This window comes from Lactuca virosa, chromosome 2, assembly GCF_052849685.1.
Source record: "Lactuca virosa cultivar CGN04683 chromosome 2, Lactuca_virosa_CGN04683_v6, whole genome shotgun sequence".
Lineage (NCBI taxonomy): Eukaryota > Viridiplantae > Streptophyta > Magnoliopsida > Asterales > Asteraceae > Lactuca > Lactuca virosa.
The window spans coordinates 46,679,325-46,698,851 of NC_136427.1; the positions used below are offsets into that span (position 1 = coordinate 46,679,325).

The 19,527-nt window shown below is 33.9% G+C and overlaps 1 protein-coding gene across 1 annotated transcript; it reads left to right on the forward strand.

Moving 5' to 3' along the window:
* The first annotated feature begins 404 nt into the window (after positions 1-404).
* LOC145159091 (uncharacterized) lies at positions 405-1,175 on the forward strand. Its single transcript, XM_079077987.1, has 2 exons — positions 405-552; positions 749-1,175. The coding sequence occupies exons 1-2, from the start codon at positions 460-462 to the stop codon at positions 1,025-1,027; spliced, it is 372 nt and encodes a 123-aa protein (XP_078934113.1). The 5' UTR covers positions 405-459; the 3' UTR covers positions 1,028-1,175.
* Positions 1,176-19,527: the final 18,352 nt, after the last annotated feature.

Consider the following 19,527-nt stretch of genomic DNA (forward strand, 5'->3'; position numbering starts at 1 on the left):
AAAAGTGTGCCCATAAATATTTATCAACGATGTTATGTGTTAATAAAATAATACGTGTGAGTTTGCATACATTTATTTTCATTTCTGGTGGGTATTTATTAGAATCCGTAAAAAATAGTTATATGATGATAAATATTAACTCTATAGGATCATTTCTGGGATAATTAAAAATATTGTTTCACTTTTTTTTTTTGACCAAACTAAATCCATAACCTATTTTTAACTAAAAATAAAAACCGGTTTTAAGATCAATTTTCAAAGATTAGTCGAAAAATCATTTTTTTCACACCCATTGCAATTAATGTTACATTATTGTTTTAAATGATATTCAAATAAATAACACGATAATATAAATAATAAATAAATATACATATATAAGAGTGCCTAGCTAGGAGGATGATTATTATTATTATATCGAGTATATATGTAGATCACAACACAACTCTCTTATACAAAAAGATGTCTGCTGCTGCTACTGCCAGTAGGCTTCTTCAATCTCTTCATCTTCTCTTCATCTTCTTCATCCTCCTAAACCCATTCCAATCTTCCCATGTGAGTTCCTTTCCGCGACTCCTTTTCATCATTTACTTTCCTAAATTTCTTCTAATTTTGCTTTGTTTACATTCGTATTTCAATTCTGCGAATTCTCTCAAACTCATAAATTTGTAGATCTTCTCAAATTCCGTTGAATTTTTTCGTGTATCTTTTTGGTTTCTGATAATTTTGAGTTTCTGGTTTTGATTTCTAGGCGGCGGAGGAAACAATGGTGCCGTTGATAGAGCCCGGAAAACGAGAGATGATGGAATTTGTATTACACGACAGTCGCCGGAAGCTCAACGGCTTCAAGATTTGTGCACTTTGCACTTGTTGTAACTCCGGCGGCGGCGGTGGCGGTGGCGGCGGTGGTGGTAAATATTGCTTACCTTCTCCTTGTTGCTATGCAATCAACTGCAACATCCCAAATCGCCCTTTTGGATTCTGCTCATTTACTCCAAAAACATGTAACTGCTTTGGATGCCATCTTTGATCAAAACCCCAAATCTATTTTTATTAAAGAAAAATCGTTTGAAGTTTGAGGGTTTTGGTTGAAAATTTATTTTTCTTTTTTCTTTTTGGAAGATTATTTATTTATAATTATTATAATTAATGTTATAATTATTATTGTTTGCTTTGTATATATATTTTTTTTTACTTTTTTGAGGAATTAAAGAAATCTTGGCTGGATTCAATTGTATTGGGTTTAGCAAAGTATTGGGAATGTAGGTGGGGTTTAAGTTAAATAGGGGTAGCTTTTTCCAGAGTTTAAGTTCTGTAATTTAGAGTAGTGTACAACTTTTGAAGCATGAGGTACAAGAGATTTTTGCTTCATTGCTCTGATTTTGGTTATTTTGGATTCGAAAAGGGAGGGTAAAACTGGTATTTCAATATTATGCCTCGGACGAAAGTGTACGTAAAAGTCAATGAAGTTATGTAAAAAAGCAATGTCATGTAAGAAAATAACAATTTTCCTACTTTTTTATATTAAAGTTGAATGCTTATTAATTTATCATAACAACGTGTTATATTTTATTTGTGTATAATAATTTATTTAAAGTTCGTAGTTATTGTACACATTTAACCATATGTCTTTTCATAGTACATTGTTAGCCATAAAATGTTAATTATTTTTGTGCTATGCGTGAGAAAATAAACAAAATCACTGTCCAACCACAAAAGTGGAAACTTTATAGGTTTATTTTTTTTGTAACGAAAAATAAAAAGTCATTAACGTCTTTTTTTAATTAAAGAGGGAGAACTCATTTCTGTTTCATTTTATTAAATTTTGCAATTATAGTTTTATTGGCATCGGTCTATACAACATATTTTGTCAATATCTTTACATAAAAGACAAGGCCTAAAGCTCTTGATTATGTTTTTTTGTTCAATACATTCAATTGGTGACATATCATGTTGATAATGAATGTAAAATTAATAAACATCTATTCAAAAGACTTGGTTGAATTAATTAACTCAATTAAGTTTATATAGTGTAGGTATAATGAAAGATATTTGGTAGAGAGTTATTAGATATTAATGTGGTAGAAGTTGGGCAGGACCTCATCATTTAAGCCTATCTACCATATGCTACAATTATGATATGGTTGGGTTCTTTTATTTCTTGAATAAGTTATCATTTATGACTCCTTTTAAATGTGAGTTTCTTTTTATTGTAAGTTAGAATAGATTAAGCATGTCCATTTAACTCAAAAAAATATCTAACAAAATTATGTTTAATCAAGCAAACTTGATATGAGTTTGATGCAAAAAGTGTTAAATGTAGAGCTCAATAAAAATTAAGAAGTCGACATAAGTTCATATAAACTCAATCTCATTTTAACATTTACGACAATATACACTAAAGCTACTATATTTAGGTTATTTTGCGGTTTAATATCATATTTTATTTACATAAATGAGAAAATCATTTCACAATTTTAGATGCTATTTTAGGAGTATATGATTTCATGTAGGCATAGGAGAAGTCATGTCAGATTTATCATATATTTAATTCGAAATAATAAGTAGTGGAAATTTTCTTTTAAAATAGTTGGATTTCATTGACCGAAATAAAATATAGTAATTAAAACGCAAAAAGAACCAAATTATAGTGTCTTTTACATATATTGCAAATTTTTATGCTCAAATTTGATAAAATTTTGATTTATTTGCTACAATATTTAACAGGAACATCGTATGTTTAGTTTAGGAGTCTATTAAAATCTCAAATGGATAAGGCCACGCATTGATTTTGCGTTGAAGTTGCCATGTGCGTTGCTGCTTGTTTTCTGAGTGGGACATTTTGACAAACACAAGGTAGGCGTTGCCCATTTCGCACCTTCAAGGGTATCGATAGCTTTACTTTGTACTACAACGTTGTTTTAATTTTAATAGGTTTATTTTCTTCAAGTTTTTTCAGTATGGATTAAAAAAAATTATATAACAATATGGTAAATATATATTATATGTGTCAACCGGATATGTCAGAAAAAAAAAACTTCTGATCAAATGGATGTTTTCGAAAATCAGGTAATGTGTAAGAAAAGATTCTAATTAAATGGGCTAGCAGTATTTTTCATTTTTTTGTTTCAAAATCACAAATGATGTTAATTGTTAATCTCATTGTAACTCGACAAAACTCATACAATTGAAAATCAAAAACTTCGCAAATCACAAAATTAGGTCAAGCGTACTTATAAATGATGGAATCAGTGTCAAAAAGAAAGGTTGGAGATGGGTGGAATCAGACAATTCTAAAGCGATCAATGTCAAAGTGAAAAAAGGTTTTAGTAGTATGTGGATTTGTGCGATTGTGAATTGTGAGGCTTTTTTTGAGGGCTTGGGTTACAAATAGTTAGGGCCTCAAGCATTAGCCCATCTAAATATGGAAAACCATGAATAAAATGTTCATACATATATATAAGTTATTCGCTTATTTAATTGTGAATTTAATTATCTTCATGGTTAGTTTTTGGAGTAAATTATATAAATGGTCCTTGTGAGGACCTTGTGGTTTAGGGTACTTTGTACGTTTGATCCATAATTTTTTTACAAAGAAAAAATACCACAACAACCACCATTGGCGGAGACGGTCGAAGGTAGGGATAGCAAAAAATCCTGAAACTCAAAGATTTCAGGACGAGGTGGGTCTCTGTTATTGAGTAATTAGTTATACATAAGTTATCAACATAAATAACCATAGAATATTAGAGTGTGTACCTTTCAAGCATAGGAAACCACAATCGATACATAGTGGCAGATCCAGAAAAAAAAATAAACAAACAAATAGGGGTTGCACAAAATTGTTAGGGGTTGCACTACGAAAAAAACTCATTTCTGAAGACAATTTACGTCATAATATCGTCAATAAACCGACGAACTTACATTAAATTCACAATTATCAGGCTTTGTGATGGATTGCCAACGGATTCTTAACAAATTTGTGACGGCTTTTGACGAATTTTCACTAAATTTACATTTAACGGGAAAATTTGAAACGTAACATGTACTACCCCGTGCAACATGGTAAATCTACCCATGTCGATACAGATTGTATTTATGATGTATTTAGACAAGTTAATCCACATGACCGATATATCTCAACTTGACAAACCTTCTTCCTTTCCTTATTACTTGCATCGAACTTAAGAGAGGGAGAAGAGGAGACCAATTTTTACTTATAGGATGGGAGGAATTAGGATTTAGGCGATTATGCTTATCTTCATTTTAGCCCTAATATCATGCTTAAATACACCTATTATGTTGGAGAATGCTTCTAAAGGCTTTTAAAGGACCATTCAAGGTACTTCAATAGATAGGGAATCAAGCATACAAGCTTGAATTGTCCGACGAACTACAAGGTATCTATAATACCTTTCACGTTTGTTATTTGAGGAAGTACTCAGCAGAAGAAGTTGATATGCTCCCACTTTTAGAGTTAAGGATTGATGAAGATAGAATGTTGGTTGAAGAGCCGGAAGCAATCGTTGAACGTAAGAGGAAGAAATTATGACACAATATGATTAACTTGATGCTAGTGCGATGGAAACACACGACAGGGTCGAACCTCACCTGGGAAACAAAAAGTGAAATAAAGAGTAGTTATCCTCATCTGTTTGTTGTTGCATGATTCCGGGGACGGAATCATCCTAAGGGGAATATAATTGTAACGCCCATGTTTCCTGTTAGATTAGTCATAGTCTGTAATCACTTTGGTCAATTATTGTAATCTTTTATATGAATGAATAAGAAAAGATTATTCATATATCTATGTGCTTACATGTTTTATAGGATATTATGTGTAAGTTATATAAGTAGTTAATAATAAAATAAATAAGATTAAAATACACATAAAAAATAAAAGATCATTTAGGAAAAATAATCTTAACCTAGTTTCAGTATACATTATAAGGATTTCGGAGATATAAGCAGCGTTCAAATCCGACTTCATATGAAGAAGTTGTGCTTCTTCAAAGTTTTGCGGTTAAACCGCTACGACTCTATGTATCGTAAAAAGTAATTTTTTGATAAATTAATTTTTAGCCTAAGTAATTTAAACGAAAGTTGTAGTAATCATTAAACCGAGATCGTGCATATAGAGAACTTCCAAATCTGACTTCGTGAAAGGAAGTTATGATTTTTCTAAGATTTAGCGTAGCAGTATACAACTCAAAAATTGAATTTTAGATCGGTCGATTTTAGCCAAAACAATCTAAACAAGAGTTGAAGATTTTGTTAATAGGAGTCCAACAATATAGAGTCTGTTGAAAACGAACATCGGATGAGAGAGTTATACATTTTATACGGGCTTTAACAGTCTAATACTGTGTGAAAAATATAAAGTCAAAATTAGTAGACGAAGTCTAAATGAAAGTTGTAGATCTCGTCAAGTGCTTTTCGGGGATATAAAGAACGTCAAAAACGGAGCTCGTATGAAGAAGATACGTAATTTTGAAAATATGAAAAACGGTACGAGCGCGCGTAAGGAGTGCGACGCGCCCGACAAGAACACGCAATCCCACCCATTTTTCGCCACGTGTCAGGCCAACATTTTTCCACGTTGCTATGTTATGACCAAGAGCGCGACATGCGTATATGGTGCGCAGCGTGCCTACCCTCAATTCGTCATGTAAATAGCATTTCCCTCATTCCTTCGTCCTCACACCATTTCAGTCGATATTACTCTGAAATATTCGATATTTAGCCCTAGAATTCTCTGATTTTTGGGTATCTAGATAGGTTATGGAGGATCTGAATAATAGCCTTCGAGTAGGAGATCTCGAGTCAGTAATCTACCTACTTAGATCTCGATTCTCGTCAATAGTACTCTGTAAGTGAACTACGCTTACTCTACCTTCATGTAATTTATAGTTATAATTTAAATTCATCTCTAGGAACTTATAATTAAGATTTATCAATGATGCTAAGTCGTTATACCGATTGATCTACTTACAGGATATGTGCCTAGAATGGTCACGATGGTTTGGTTGTTGGATTTCAGAAAAGCTATATGCCGAAATGATCCTGCCTCCCGACTGTCCTACTTGACCAATCCTTACTTGATAGATCTTGAAGTAGGCTTTGGAATTACTGAGGAATCTAAACCCGTAGGATAATAGTTCCATGAAGTATGAAATTAGACTAAGACTTACCGTTATATACATCTAGGTCTTTTGGAAAAGGTGCAAGGCGAAGCTCTGCTCGATTCACCAATCACCAGACACCTTGTCGGGTGAGTGCATAGTTATTATCAAGAACATAATATTAAATTAAAAGTATTATTTAAGCGACATTAAATGTTTACATGTATTATCTGTGTTAAGTGCTACTTGTATAAATATGATAGCATTATTGGATTAGGGACCATAATGGACATAAATTGTCTTTAGTATAAGTCTGGATTAGTTATATTAGACTTGTAAAAAGGTGTTTAGTTCCCAATAAGTTGGACATTAGATAGCTTTCATTCTGGGGTAGAGTGTGAGATTAGAAAGCGGAGTGTCGTATTCCTCCTCTTTCTTGGATGACCAGAAATGGTGGGTCCAGATCAAATAACGGGTAAGTATGTCTGGGTCATCGACCAAAGTAGATGTAACATCCTAAAATTTAAGACTGGGTTCTTAAATTAATAAAGTAAATAAAAGACAAATGATTTATATAGTTAAATCATCAAGGGATAATCATATCGTTAGTTGATATGAAGTTTGGAAGTTTAGAAGGGAAAATAATAACATTTTAGAAGTTAAAGGGGCAAAAGTGTCAAATTAACAAAGTAAGTTGACCAAAAGGGTTGACTCAGTTAGTGGAAAGGACTACCAAAGTTAAATAATTGGTGGAAGAGGAGTTGTTATGTCAATATTTAAGTCAAATGTTAAAATAAATGGAGTAATGGTAAAAATAGACAAAATGCATGAATTAAAGGGACCAACTATGAAAATGTGGGACATAAGATGCACTCACTCTTCCCTGATGGATGAAGAACGAATTTGAGCTCCAAAACCCTCTCCAATGGCGATTTTTCACCTTCTTGGATCCTAGGGTTTGATACAAGACAAATTTTGAGCATTCATGCAAAGGAAATAGGAATCAAAAGCTTGCTAGGTATAATCTCTTCTCTATTACTCCTAAATTTCGAGTTCAATGCTTTGAGAAAACACCAATGTCGAATTTAGCTTCTTCTAAGGGTTAGGGTTTTGGTTTCTAACCTCCCTTGAGTAGTTTTGGTGATTCCAATCTCAATCCAATCACTATATTGGTAGATTTGATGACTTGGGTAAAAATCTCCATGAACCCTAGAAATCTAAATTGGGGATTTCATGTTTATATGTTAAATTGGAATGGATTCAATGACCTAGATGATGTTTGATGACAATGAATCCAATTGGAATACTCAAACACATCCATGATGGTAGAGTTGCATAAACATGAATTTTAGGTGATTTTGGGAAAGATGTGATGACATCAATGGATTTTATGCATTTAGGTATAATTATTGATCAAATGAAGTTCACAACCATGAATGTATGCTATTAGAATGATTTAGATGCAAAATACTAAGTGTAGATTGGTTATTGGATTAAACCATGGAATTTGTGGTCATAAGGGGCTTTTTGGGAAATCTAAGGATAACCACATGATGATTTATATATTAGAAGTGAATGACATTCATAAACATGAATTGACACTCTAGAAATGATATTGAAACATAAACATGAATGATCTTTTGAGCTATAAGTGGTTCTAGTGATTGTTTTAGCCTAAAGGGGAATTTGGGAAACATGGAATAGAATTGAGGATTCCATAGTTGGATGAAGTACTTGCAATGAGATAAATTGTGGTTTAATGTACTTAACAACACCCAATGATGTATTAAATGATTTGGGAATAAGTCATATTGTTTCAAGAGTGTTTTTGAGCAACTTGAGTTCTTAACACTTTCATTTGAGTGTTTGTAAACATTATGAACACAATACTTTAATAGAGGGCTTGATGAATTAAGTCCAATGTTTTGACATGATAAAATGTCCTCTAGTAGTGCTTGGAAACCTTTAAACGTGTTACCTGTCACACCCCCGAACCAGACGGCGGAAATGTCTGAGGGCTCGCGTGACTTTAATTGAAATATCATCACAATGAATATACATGAAACATAACACATTCATCACCAATCATTACATAGTACAACTGGCATTGTTTACATCAAGTACATGGTTTACATTTCATGATCCCAAAATATAAAGTGTTTGATGATTAGCAACTACAAAAGAAACTTTCAACACACTGGATGCTTCCTCGTTCTAACGGTTACCTGAGAATACAAGTTATTTTGAAAACGGTCAACATATATAATGTTGGTGAGTTCATAAGTATGTTTGATGTAAAATAGTTTATGTCGTTTGTAAAACCCAGAAAATCCGATATTTCCTGTAATAAGACTTTTCACGAAAATGTTGTGATGATCATGTAAGTATATGCGTGAATGATTTCAAAACGTGTATAAATGAGAAGTTTTGCATTATAGTTATTGAAAGTACAAGTGAATAAGATTGGTTTCCCCGGAAAACCCGATGTTCTCCGATAAAATACTATGATTGTTTTGTATTATTGTATCGTCACAGCGAATGAATATGATTTCCCATGATTACTTAGATGGTATTGGATCTCTATGTGAGTCGTTATAACCATGCATGATAATGACTAGTTCGTCTGACTTGGCATTCTAGTGAATGCCGGAATTCGATCTTAAGATTGTCACCCTAGACTGGCTGAGTCTAACTGTAGCGAACAGCTTAGGTGTGGGGGAGTCACCCCCGTATAGATCTATACACAAACTCTCGTTCTCCCTCCAGGAGACTTTGATTATAACTACAGACTACGACCGACACTTATTGGTGTCGCCCGTTATTACTCACTTAATCCAAATGAATTTGATTAACCTTGATTAACGACCTGATTTTGTTTACTTGAAAAGAAGGTAAGCCTAACAGACGAGGAGAAGAGGACTACTAGGCCCTACTAATTACGTATGTTATTTAAGGCTGTCGAGTATACGAAAGACGCGTTGGTCCATTTCGCATATGATTTATTTGGACCTTACTAGCAAGGGTAATGGGCCACTGATAGTTTCATTTTATTTACTTCTTTTTATAGTTTATTTTAGCACATTTCATCTCATTTTAGTTAATCTTCATGCATATTTTCTCTTTTTGTTATTTTTCTCCTTTACCGGGTGCTTTCCAGTCTTTTGAGCTTATTTGCAGGATTTATCGAAGATTATTTGTCATTGGAGGTATGGAAGGAGTGTGGGACTTTTGGAGGCTTACGGTTTGCTTGTGGACTTGAAGTGGTGTGATTGGGCATGTTGTCAACATAATCAAAGGAGCAAGTTGGGCTTAATTTTAGATGAAGAATGATGATGATGTGAAGAGAATTTTGAGCTATAGAAGATCAAGGAAGCAATGACCCATCTTGGGAGAGTCAAGAAGACACAATTGGGCTATCAAGAACCTTTACATGTGGGCTGGACCAAGAAATAAAGGAGAAAAACTAGAAAGCGAATCAAATGGGCCAAATGGCCCAGAATTCACGCGGTCCGCGTGGATTTACAAATGGTCCGCGTGGATCGCACTGTGGAGAATCCGGATTTTTGACTTTTTGACTCTATTTTGGGAAGGTTGGTGGAATGCTTTTGGGGGACTTTTGGATCCGATTTTTGACCACTTTTACTGGAGTTTTGAAGCAAGAAGGAGGGAAAACACATGGAAGAACAACACATTTTACTCTCTAAGAAGATTTGAAGATTTGTGGATTTCTTTCATCTTTCATCTTGAACAATGTTTGGTATCTTTAATCTCTCTTGTTTTTCTTTAATCTTAGCCATGCTAGGCTAGATTTACCATTTGGTTGACTTGGATGTAATTGCTTGAATGTTTTGGTTATTTTGAAGAACTCCATGAATTTGTGTTGAATATCTATGATTATATTTTCTATGAAAACTTCCTTCATGTTTATATATCTCTAGTCATGAATATTGATATGTGAATGTTATTTTTGTTGGTTAAATTCTTGGCTAAGTAATGGGTCTTCAATTTAACAAGCAACAATTAGTTTAAATGTTTGTTTTCATTTCATTTAGACTAGGAAAATATTTTAGACTAGGAAAATATTTTCTCCATAGTAGTAATGAAAGCAATAGATTACTCTTTGGACTTGGTGATTCTTAAAACCTAATGCTAATTGATTTTCACAAAATTACTTGCTTCATTAGTTTTGTGACTTTGATTTAGGAAATGTGCTATGAGCTTCTCTAGTCATTTTAATACAAAAGAAGAGTTGAGGCAAGTTATGCTTATAAATTGCTATAGCCAAGTTAGATTATAAACACAAGTATTGCACCTTGGTATTCTCATGATTAATTAACCAAATGTTCAAGTAATGAAAGTCCAAAGTCAACCATCTTTATCTTATTGATTTTACATCAAACTTTGCTTTTGTTGAATTGTGTTTTTAAATCTTAGTGTAATTTTAGTTTTCTTTTAAACATATCAAAATATCAAAATCCCCCAATTTTATTTTATTTTAGTTTTACAAGTATTTGTACAACAAGATTATCACAGAGTTATAAAATTGAACCAATCTCCGCGGATACGATCCCTTTACCACTATACACTATTTTAGTGTAAAAGATTTAGGGTTATTAATTTTGTTGGCCTCGACAACCACCAAATTTTGGCGCCGTTGCCGGGGACTGGTTTATATTTAATCAGTTTGTTTCTCTATGCCTAGATCTCATTGTGTAGGTACTCTAGTTTAAAACTCAAAAATTGAAAAAAAAGTATGGTTTGGAAATGAGCAATCCTTGCATTAAAGACCAACTTTCTGAGCTAGCTCAGTTAGTTATGATGATTGGAAGTGACCAAAGTGTGCAACCCACAACTCTTCCTTGTGATAAATGCGCCCAAAATGGACATCATTCCGATATGTGTCCATATTTACAAGGAGAATGGGAAGAAGTACAAGAAAAGGGAAGCTACTACTGGTCAAACCAATGGAGTTATGATCAACCTCAACATGATCAATGGTGGGACAACAACCAAGCTTGGGGATACAACCAATACCAAAGCCCATACGAAGCTTGGAGAAGTGACCAATACCAACCGACTCCACAATTCCAACATCCATATCCTCTACCTCCTCAACAACCTGAAACGCCAAGCATGTCCTTAGAGGAGATTGTTAAGAGCATTGCCACTTCTGCCCAACATTTCCAGGAAACAACGTAAGCTTGCCTCAAAAGCTTAAAGCAACAAATAACACAACTTGCTCAAACAATAAGTATAATGGAAGCTCAAGACAAACTACCATCTGAAGAGAGCCCATGGCATAGTGCATGTGCCATTCCTTTGAAAGATGAGAAAATTTTTGATGCCCCAAGAGTGTTATATGGAGAAGTGGAAAAAGAAGTAAAAATGGAAGAGGCTATCAAGGAGGAAGAAGATATTAAGAAAGATGTCAATGCAACTATAGAGGACGTGTTGGGGGTTAACGAAAGAGAGTTTGAACCACCCACTACCATTGAGAAACTAACTCTAGTGATAGACCAACCACAAGAGTCGGAAACGCTAAATCTGTCAGACCCTTCAAAGGATATGTATCCCGAGAAAGAAGACGCCCAACCGGTCACCTACTCAACCACCATGTCAAAGTGGGAAGAGTTAGTCACCTTACTAAACAAGTACAAGAAAGAATATGGTTGGATGATTGCTATTATCAAAGGTCTAAGTCTGATATGGTTCTCCCGTAAAAAGAAAGTCAAATACAAGAAAAGAGTCATAATGGAGGTGTGAGAATTAAAAAAATGTCGACACGGGGAAAATCTTCAAAGTCAATGGGCATCGTTTGAAACCTTTCTATGAAGGTTTTAATGCAAATGTCCTAGATGTCATCCATGTGGATGCCCTGGTATACTGAAATTGAGAAGGAAGTACGTCTCGCCAAAGATGTTAAAGAAGGACATTTTTGGAAAAACATTGTGTTTTCATCTTTTCTAATTCCGAATAAATCTTTTTAGATAAACCCTTTTTGCATTTCACATTTCTTCTTCCTTCTTTCAGTGAAAGAGTGTTGAATTTTAAGCCCACGATGTTCGTTTAAGTCAAGAGCGAAGATTTGAGATTTTTCACCGGTTAACAAATGGTCCGCGTGTACTCAAGGGACCGTCCGCGTGAATAAACAAATGGTCCGCGTGCACTCGCCCAAGTCGTCCGCGTCATTCTTTGAATTTAGCATCATTACAGAACTTTTCACGAGGACCGCGTGTACTCAAGGGACCGTCCGCGTGAATAAACAAATGGTCCGCGTGTACTCAAGGGACCGTCCGCGTTAATAAACAAATGGTCCGCGTGTACTCCAGAACTGTCCGCGTGGATTCGTTGACCAGCTTTGACCAGCTTTGACTTCCATTGACTTGTTGACCAAATAACTTAAGGGGGTGTTTGGTACAGAGAATTTAGAGTAGAGAAATAGAATGTATTCCATTTCCATCTTATTAATTCTCCTTTTTTATAAGGAAATGGGGAGAAAAGGTTACCAAGAAAACAAAAAAAAAGCGGAGAATTGAAATCACGTCTCGACTTCGAACCTCTTGGTGTGCTACCAATTTTTCATCGACGATCTCCTCAAAAATCGATTTCTTCACATCGACGGCATCAACAAATCAGTTTTTTCACACTTCAACAAATATAACGACTTTGAAGTCGATCTCTTTATCCCCAATTTCTCTATGTGTTGATTTTGCAAACCTAATTCCAATTATAGGTAATTACTTGATTTTGAATTTGATTTAAAAAGGTTTATGATTCTTGGTCAATTTGTTACTTTGATTATTGGTTGATTTATATAAAATGAGAGTTGTAATCTCAACCTGAAATTGTAATAAAGTGACATGCGAATTGAATTTTGATCACATCGTAAGAACGTCATATGTTATTTAATTGTTTGGAATTCCAATATTAGTATTATGAAGCAATTTTGGACTTGGTTTTTGCTTTATTATTTTGCAAAATTTTAGCCTAACTTTGAACAAGCATAAATTTCTCATACGACCTCTGATCGAATTGATTTTTTACCAAATTGTTGTCCTCTGTCTTGGCTTCATTTTAGGATAAAAAATAGCTTAATTGGTTAAGAATTCACCAACTTACACAACTTTAAACATGGGCTGTTAGAGCTGTTCGTTTTTTTTTGCATTTTGTAAAATTTTATCCCCACTTTGAACAGCCATAAATTCCTCATATGATCTCGGAACGAGCTGATTTTTTACCCAGGTTGTAGTCTTCTATCTTAACTACATGTTAGACTCAAAAAACAGCTTAACTTATTAAGTTTTGGATGTGTTATACAACATTAAACCGAGCCTGTTGCTGCTGTTTTTACTATTTCAGCATTTTGTAAAATTTTTGTCCAACTTTGAGCCACCATAAAATCTTCATATGTGATCAGTATGAGCTGATTTTTGTCCCGGATTGTACTCCTCTATCTTGGCTACATGTTAGGCTAAAAAAATCTTAATTGATCAAGATTTGGCTGAGTTATACAGCCCTAAACATGGGCTGTTAAGATTGTTAAAAACTATTTCAGCATTTTTTAAACTTTTTGTCTAACTTTGAAGCACCATAAAATCTTCATACGATATTGGAATGAGGCAAAAAAAAATTTCCACATTGTAGTTGTCTATCTTGTCTACGTCTGTGGCTCAAAAAAAAAGTTTATTGGCTTAGTTACTGTTGAGTTATGCAACTTTAAATATGGGTTGTTAGGATTGTTGAATTACTATTTCAAGCATCTATTATGTAAATTTTTTTGTAGGCATGGCAGGGCGAAGAAAATACACATGGACTACTCTAAAGAGGATGCAAAGTTGATTGAAGCATTGTTGGAGTTACATGTATTCGAAAAGTATGGTGGTGCTGACAACGAGTTTAAACCCGAAAGAATAAAAGATTTGTTACCTGGCAATGATCGCAGATGGTTCAATATCATGATTAGTCTATTTTAACTTATGGTTTTTTAGTGTTTGCGCATATTGAAGTTGACTCTTAATAAATTTTATATTAGACATAGACACATAGTTATGGTTTTTTAGTTGTTAGGAATATATATATATATATATATATATATATATATATATATATATATATATATTGGAACGCCAGTTGTTAGGAATATTGAATTTTATTTTTTGCATATCCTATATTGGACACAGTTTTAAATAATATGATTTTCAGGTTTCGTTAAAATCTATTTGTAAGTTATTTGTTTATAGTAGAAATATGTTTTCCAATACAAGATGAGTATAAAATAATACTAATTTATTAGAAAATAAAGTATTTGGTAACAATTAATGTTAAAATGAAAATTTTAAAATATAAAAGATGCATATTTTTAAAAGATGTTGTTTGAAACAAGATAAAAAACTCCATTTCCATTTCTCTACTTAATACAACCAAACAAGAGAAATGATTCTCAGAGACATTTCTCTGGTGGATTCTCAGTTCTACCAAACAGTGGAATCAATTCTCTTTCTCCAACTTAATTCTCTTTCTCTGCATTTCCATTCTCTACTACAATTCCATTTCTCTGTACCAAACGCACCCTAAGTGACATGCAACCTTTCTTCTTCATTAGTGCACCGGTTGTTTCCCTCTCTCTATACATTCTTTCTCCCTCAAGAAACCATTAACCCAAACCCTCCACCCACTCACCCTTATCCACCTCCACCTTACCCCTACCCTTACCCCCAATACCCGTATCCTCCTCCCGATCCCCCGGTTTAGGTACTTTCGCCTCGCCCCAAGCATTGAGGACAATGCTTATTTCTAAGCTTGGGGTGGGGTATTCCCTTTTTCTTTTTGCTTTCTCATGTATTCTAACTTAGGTTGCATAACATTTTAGCCTTAATTTGCATTCATTTTATTATTATTATTTTTTTTTTTAAATTCCAAAAAAGATTTTATTTTCTTCTTTTTCACTTTTTATTTTTACATGACATTTAGCTTAGGGCATTAGCATTCATGCATTTTTGTTATATGTTTATTCTCACCCCCTTTGGATGCCATGGAATAGGTTCACAATTATTGTATCATTATTGGTCCAGGATCTTGTTGCTATCTCACCCATCGAACCGGGACCACTAGCTTCAGTTTGGGACTTCATACTTGGGATCAGATATTGGAAGCTTAAAGGGGTAAGTGATCATGGCCAGGTAGTTTCACGAAGAATTATGCATGCAATACTAACAACTGTAGGATATACTATAACAATGGATGTTCTTAGCCTTGCGGTCAGTACCGTCGAGAGGATCACACTTGATCATGTTTGAACCGTTAGGATGAAGCGCTGGTGCTTGTCCCCGAGTAGAATCCATATCCGGTCTCTTTACATCACCATATTTTCTTTGCGATTTTCTTAGGATTTTAGAGAGTCTTTTAGTTCACATTTGGACATTTTCTTTATTTTTGAAAAATCACAAGTTTAAAAAGGAGCTTGCATATTTACGCTCCACACATTGTCATTTTCACACTTAGACCATTCGGATTATTATCGTTACTCCCTCGGTTCCACTTACATAATTTTGGGAACCAAATTTTGAGTCAAAAAGTTTTCTTGATAAAAGAAAAAATTCAATATGTTAGTGCATTACATTCTAGTACTCTAGTTAAAAAAAAGAGAGAAAGGTTCATGGTTGTAATAATCTTAGATAGGTGACCGGTTCAATTATTGAACAAATTTTCCTACATTTTGGTCACCCGACGTTTGATACTTATTCATTTATTTAGGTATGTTTTATTGTATATAGATCGAGTTGTTTTCGTAAATTGGTGATGTTAGGCAGACTGTCGAGTCGGATACTACGGGAGGTTTGGGCCAACACTAAGTGAACTTCCTACAACGGTGCCCGAGCGATGAAACCCAAACACACTTGAGAGTGGCCGGCAGACGTGAGATCACACAACTTTCGTGATAAGAGTGCACACTTAAAAGAAGAGCTCCACGCGAGCCCATCCATTTGCTTTCTCCCTACTACAGATGTTCTTCATTGTATGCATGTTCCATTGGGGCTGCGACTGACCATCCCTCCTTACTCACCTAAAGGAGTTGTCCTAACTGTGGTTTATGGTTCCATTGTCATTGGATGAAAAAGTCATGAGATAATAGCAAGATTAATTCTGACCATGTTGACTAACGGTGATCAGGTTCCGTGGTTCTATCCATTCTTTTTATTTTCTTAGGATACTTCATCCCGAGTTCATTTTAGTCTTATCTTACTTGAGGACAAGTAAGGTTTAAGCTTGGGGTGATTTGATAGTTTCATTTTATTTACTTCTTTTTATAGTTTATTTTAGCATATTCCATCTCATTTTAGTTAATCTTCATGCATATTTTCTCTTTTTGTTATTTTTCTCCTTTACCGGGTGCTTTCCAGTCTTTTGAGCTTATTTGCAGGATTTATCGAAGACTATTTGTCATTGGAGGTATGGAAGGAGTGCGGGACTTTTGGAGGCTTACGGTTTGCTTGTGGTCTTGAAGTGGTGTGATTGGGCATGTTGTCAACATAATCAAAGGAGCAAGTTGGGCTTAATTTTAGATGAAGAATGATGATGATGTGAAGAGAATTTTGAGCTATAGAAGATCAAGGAAGCAATGACCCATCTTGGGAGAGTCAAGAAGACACAATTGGGCTATCAAGAACCTTTACATGTGGGTTGGACCAAAAAATAAAGGAGAAAAACTAGAAGGCGAATCAAATGGGCCAAATGGCCCAGAATCCACGCGGTCCGCGTGGATTTACAAATGGTCCGCGTGGATCGCACTGTGGAGAATCCGGGTTTTTGACTTTTTGACTCTATTTTGGGAATGTTGGTGGAATGCTTTTGGGGGACTTTTGGATCCGATTTTTGACCACTTTTTACTGGAGTTTTGAAGCAAGAAGGAGGGAAAACACATGGAAGAACAACACATTTTACTCTCTAAGAAGATTTGAATATTTGTGGATTTCTTTCATCTTTCATCTTGAACAATGTTTGGTATCTCTAATCTCTCTTGTTTTTCTTTAATCTTAGCCATGCTAGGCTAGATTTACCATTTGGTTGACTTGGATGTAATTGCTTGAATGTTTTGGTTATTTTGAAGAACTCCATGAATTTGTGTTGAATATCTATGATTATATTTTCTATGAAAACTTCCTTCATGTTTATATATCTCTAGTCATGAATATTGATATGTGAATGTTATTTTTGTTGGTTAAATTCTTGGCTAAGTAATGGGTCTTCAATTTAACAAGCAACAATTAGTTTAAATGTTTGTCTTCATTTCATTTAGACTAGGAAAATATTTTCTCCATAGTAGTAATGAAAGCAGTAGATTACTCTTTGGACTTGGTGATTCTTAAAACCTAATGCTAATTGATTTTCACAAAATTACTTGCTTCATTAGTTTTGTGACTTTGATTTAGGAAATGTGCTATGAGCTTCTCTAGTCATTTTAATACAAAAGAAGAGTTGAGGCAAGTTATGCTTATAAATTGCTATAGCCAAGTTAGATTATAAACACAAGTATTGCACCCTGGTATTCTCATGATTAATTAACCAAATGTTCAAGTAATGAAAGTCGAAAGTCAACCATCTTTATCTTATTGATTTTACATCAAACTTTGCTTTTGTTGAATTGTGTTTTTAAATCTTAGTGTAATTTTAGTTTTCTTTTAAACATATCAAAATATCAAAATCCCCCAATTTTATTTTATTTTAGTTTTACAAGTATTTGTACAACAAGATTATCACAGAGTTATAAAATTGAACCAATCTCCATGGATACGATCCCTTTACCACTATACACTATTTTAGTGTAAAAGATTTAGGGTTATTGATTTTGTTGGCCTCGACAACCACGAGCCACCGAGGCCCAATAGCATGTAAAAGCCATTGAGGGTCCCTTAAGCATGTAATCGGGTCACAGGAGGCCCAATAACATGTATTATTTATGTTAGGCCCAATAGTCATGTTAATGGGTCACGAAGGCCAAATAAGCATGATTAGAATCTTTCAAGCCCAACAGTTAGAAGGTTTACTTGTTTTTTATAACATTAGTGTTGTGAAGTTGTTTAATCGATATGTCGTAATAATCACCAAATTGTTTTATAACGATTCATAGATTTATAAAAATAGATATTTTTCTATTTAAACCCATAAGTTATAAAGTTTTGTATATTTTGACCCAATTATTTTATTATTAACATAATTGACCAAAAATATTAGTTTGACCTATTCAGCCCCCTTATTTTGGTAAAGTTGGCAATTTTTAGCCCTTTTTATGAAAAATGACATATTAGGTCCTTGAACTATTTTTCTTGACATTTTTGGCCTAAACACTTAATTAAATAATGTTTTAAGCCCAAAATTTATTTTGGACAGTTTCAGCCCCTTAGTTAAAAGATTTGCATTTAAATCAACACTTTTCGCAATTTTTACAATTTTTACCCAAAATCCAAAATCTTTGCATTTTTAGTCCCTTTTGATAAATAAGGCCATTTTAATCCCTGAAATAGGTTTATTTACGTTTATAGCCCCTATTTTGAGAAAATTTTCCAATTCAGCCCCCTTAAATTTGATTTTTCGCATTTTTGGGCCTAAATAGTCGAAAAGCCCAAATTTTAGCCCATTAGGCTAAAATTTACATTTTTAGTCCTTTAGAAAGCTTAATATTTATAAAAACTCTTATTTTTGCTGTTTTGACCTTTTGATCCTTGTAGAAACCGTGAATGACATCTTTTTCCCCATCTTTTGTTTATTTATCAAAAATAGTCCAATAACAAATTTTATGTTGTAGTATGTTTATTATAAACTTTGTATGGTAGTTTATCTTGACATGTTAAGTGAAATATATCCTAGATCACATATTTTTCCTTCTTGAACTATAGATCTCGAAATATCTTTCATTTTTAGCACATATTTACCACATAAACACAAGAAATCACACATAACATACAAATACACATAGATCTTCACATTTTACTTGTATTCTCCCCCATAAATAATATGAAAACCAAAAATAGAGGGGTATGAACTCACCTTGGGTTTGTGGGTTCGGTTTTGAAGAGAGAGATGGAAAGATGAAGTGATTTTTGGCCCTAGAAACTTCCTTGAGTAGATCTCGAACTCAAGAAGATTTCTAAGAGTATAAACACCAAAAACTTTGTTTAAAGGAATGATCTAACAAGAGAGTGAAGTTATGAAGCTTGGATGTGTAAAGACTTACCAAAGATTGACAACACTTGATGAAGACTCTTGAATCCAAGCCAAATTTTCGAGAATTCCTTGAAGGAAAGAAGGAGATAGCCTTAGAGAGAAATAGAGAGAATTTTTTTGTGTATTGTGTGTGTGTGGTGTGTCTTCGGCCGAAACAAGAAGAGAGGAGGGAGTGTGAGGTGATAGG

What these genes read in the sequence shown, in the direction of transcription:
- LOC145159091 (XM_079077987.1), top strand. Translation starts at nt 460, where the DNA reads ATGTCTGCTGCTGCTACTGCCAGTAGGCTTCTTCAATCTCTTCATCTT. An exon ending in ACCCATTCCAATCTTCCCAT is followed by an intron (nt 553 to 748) that starts GTGAGTTCCTTT and finishes TTTGATTTCTAG; the next exon opens with GCGGCGGAGGAAACAATGGT.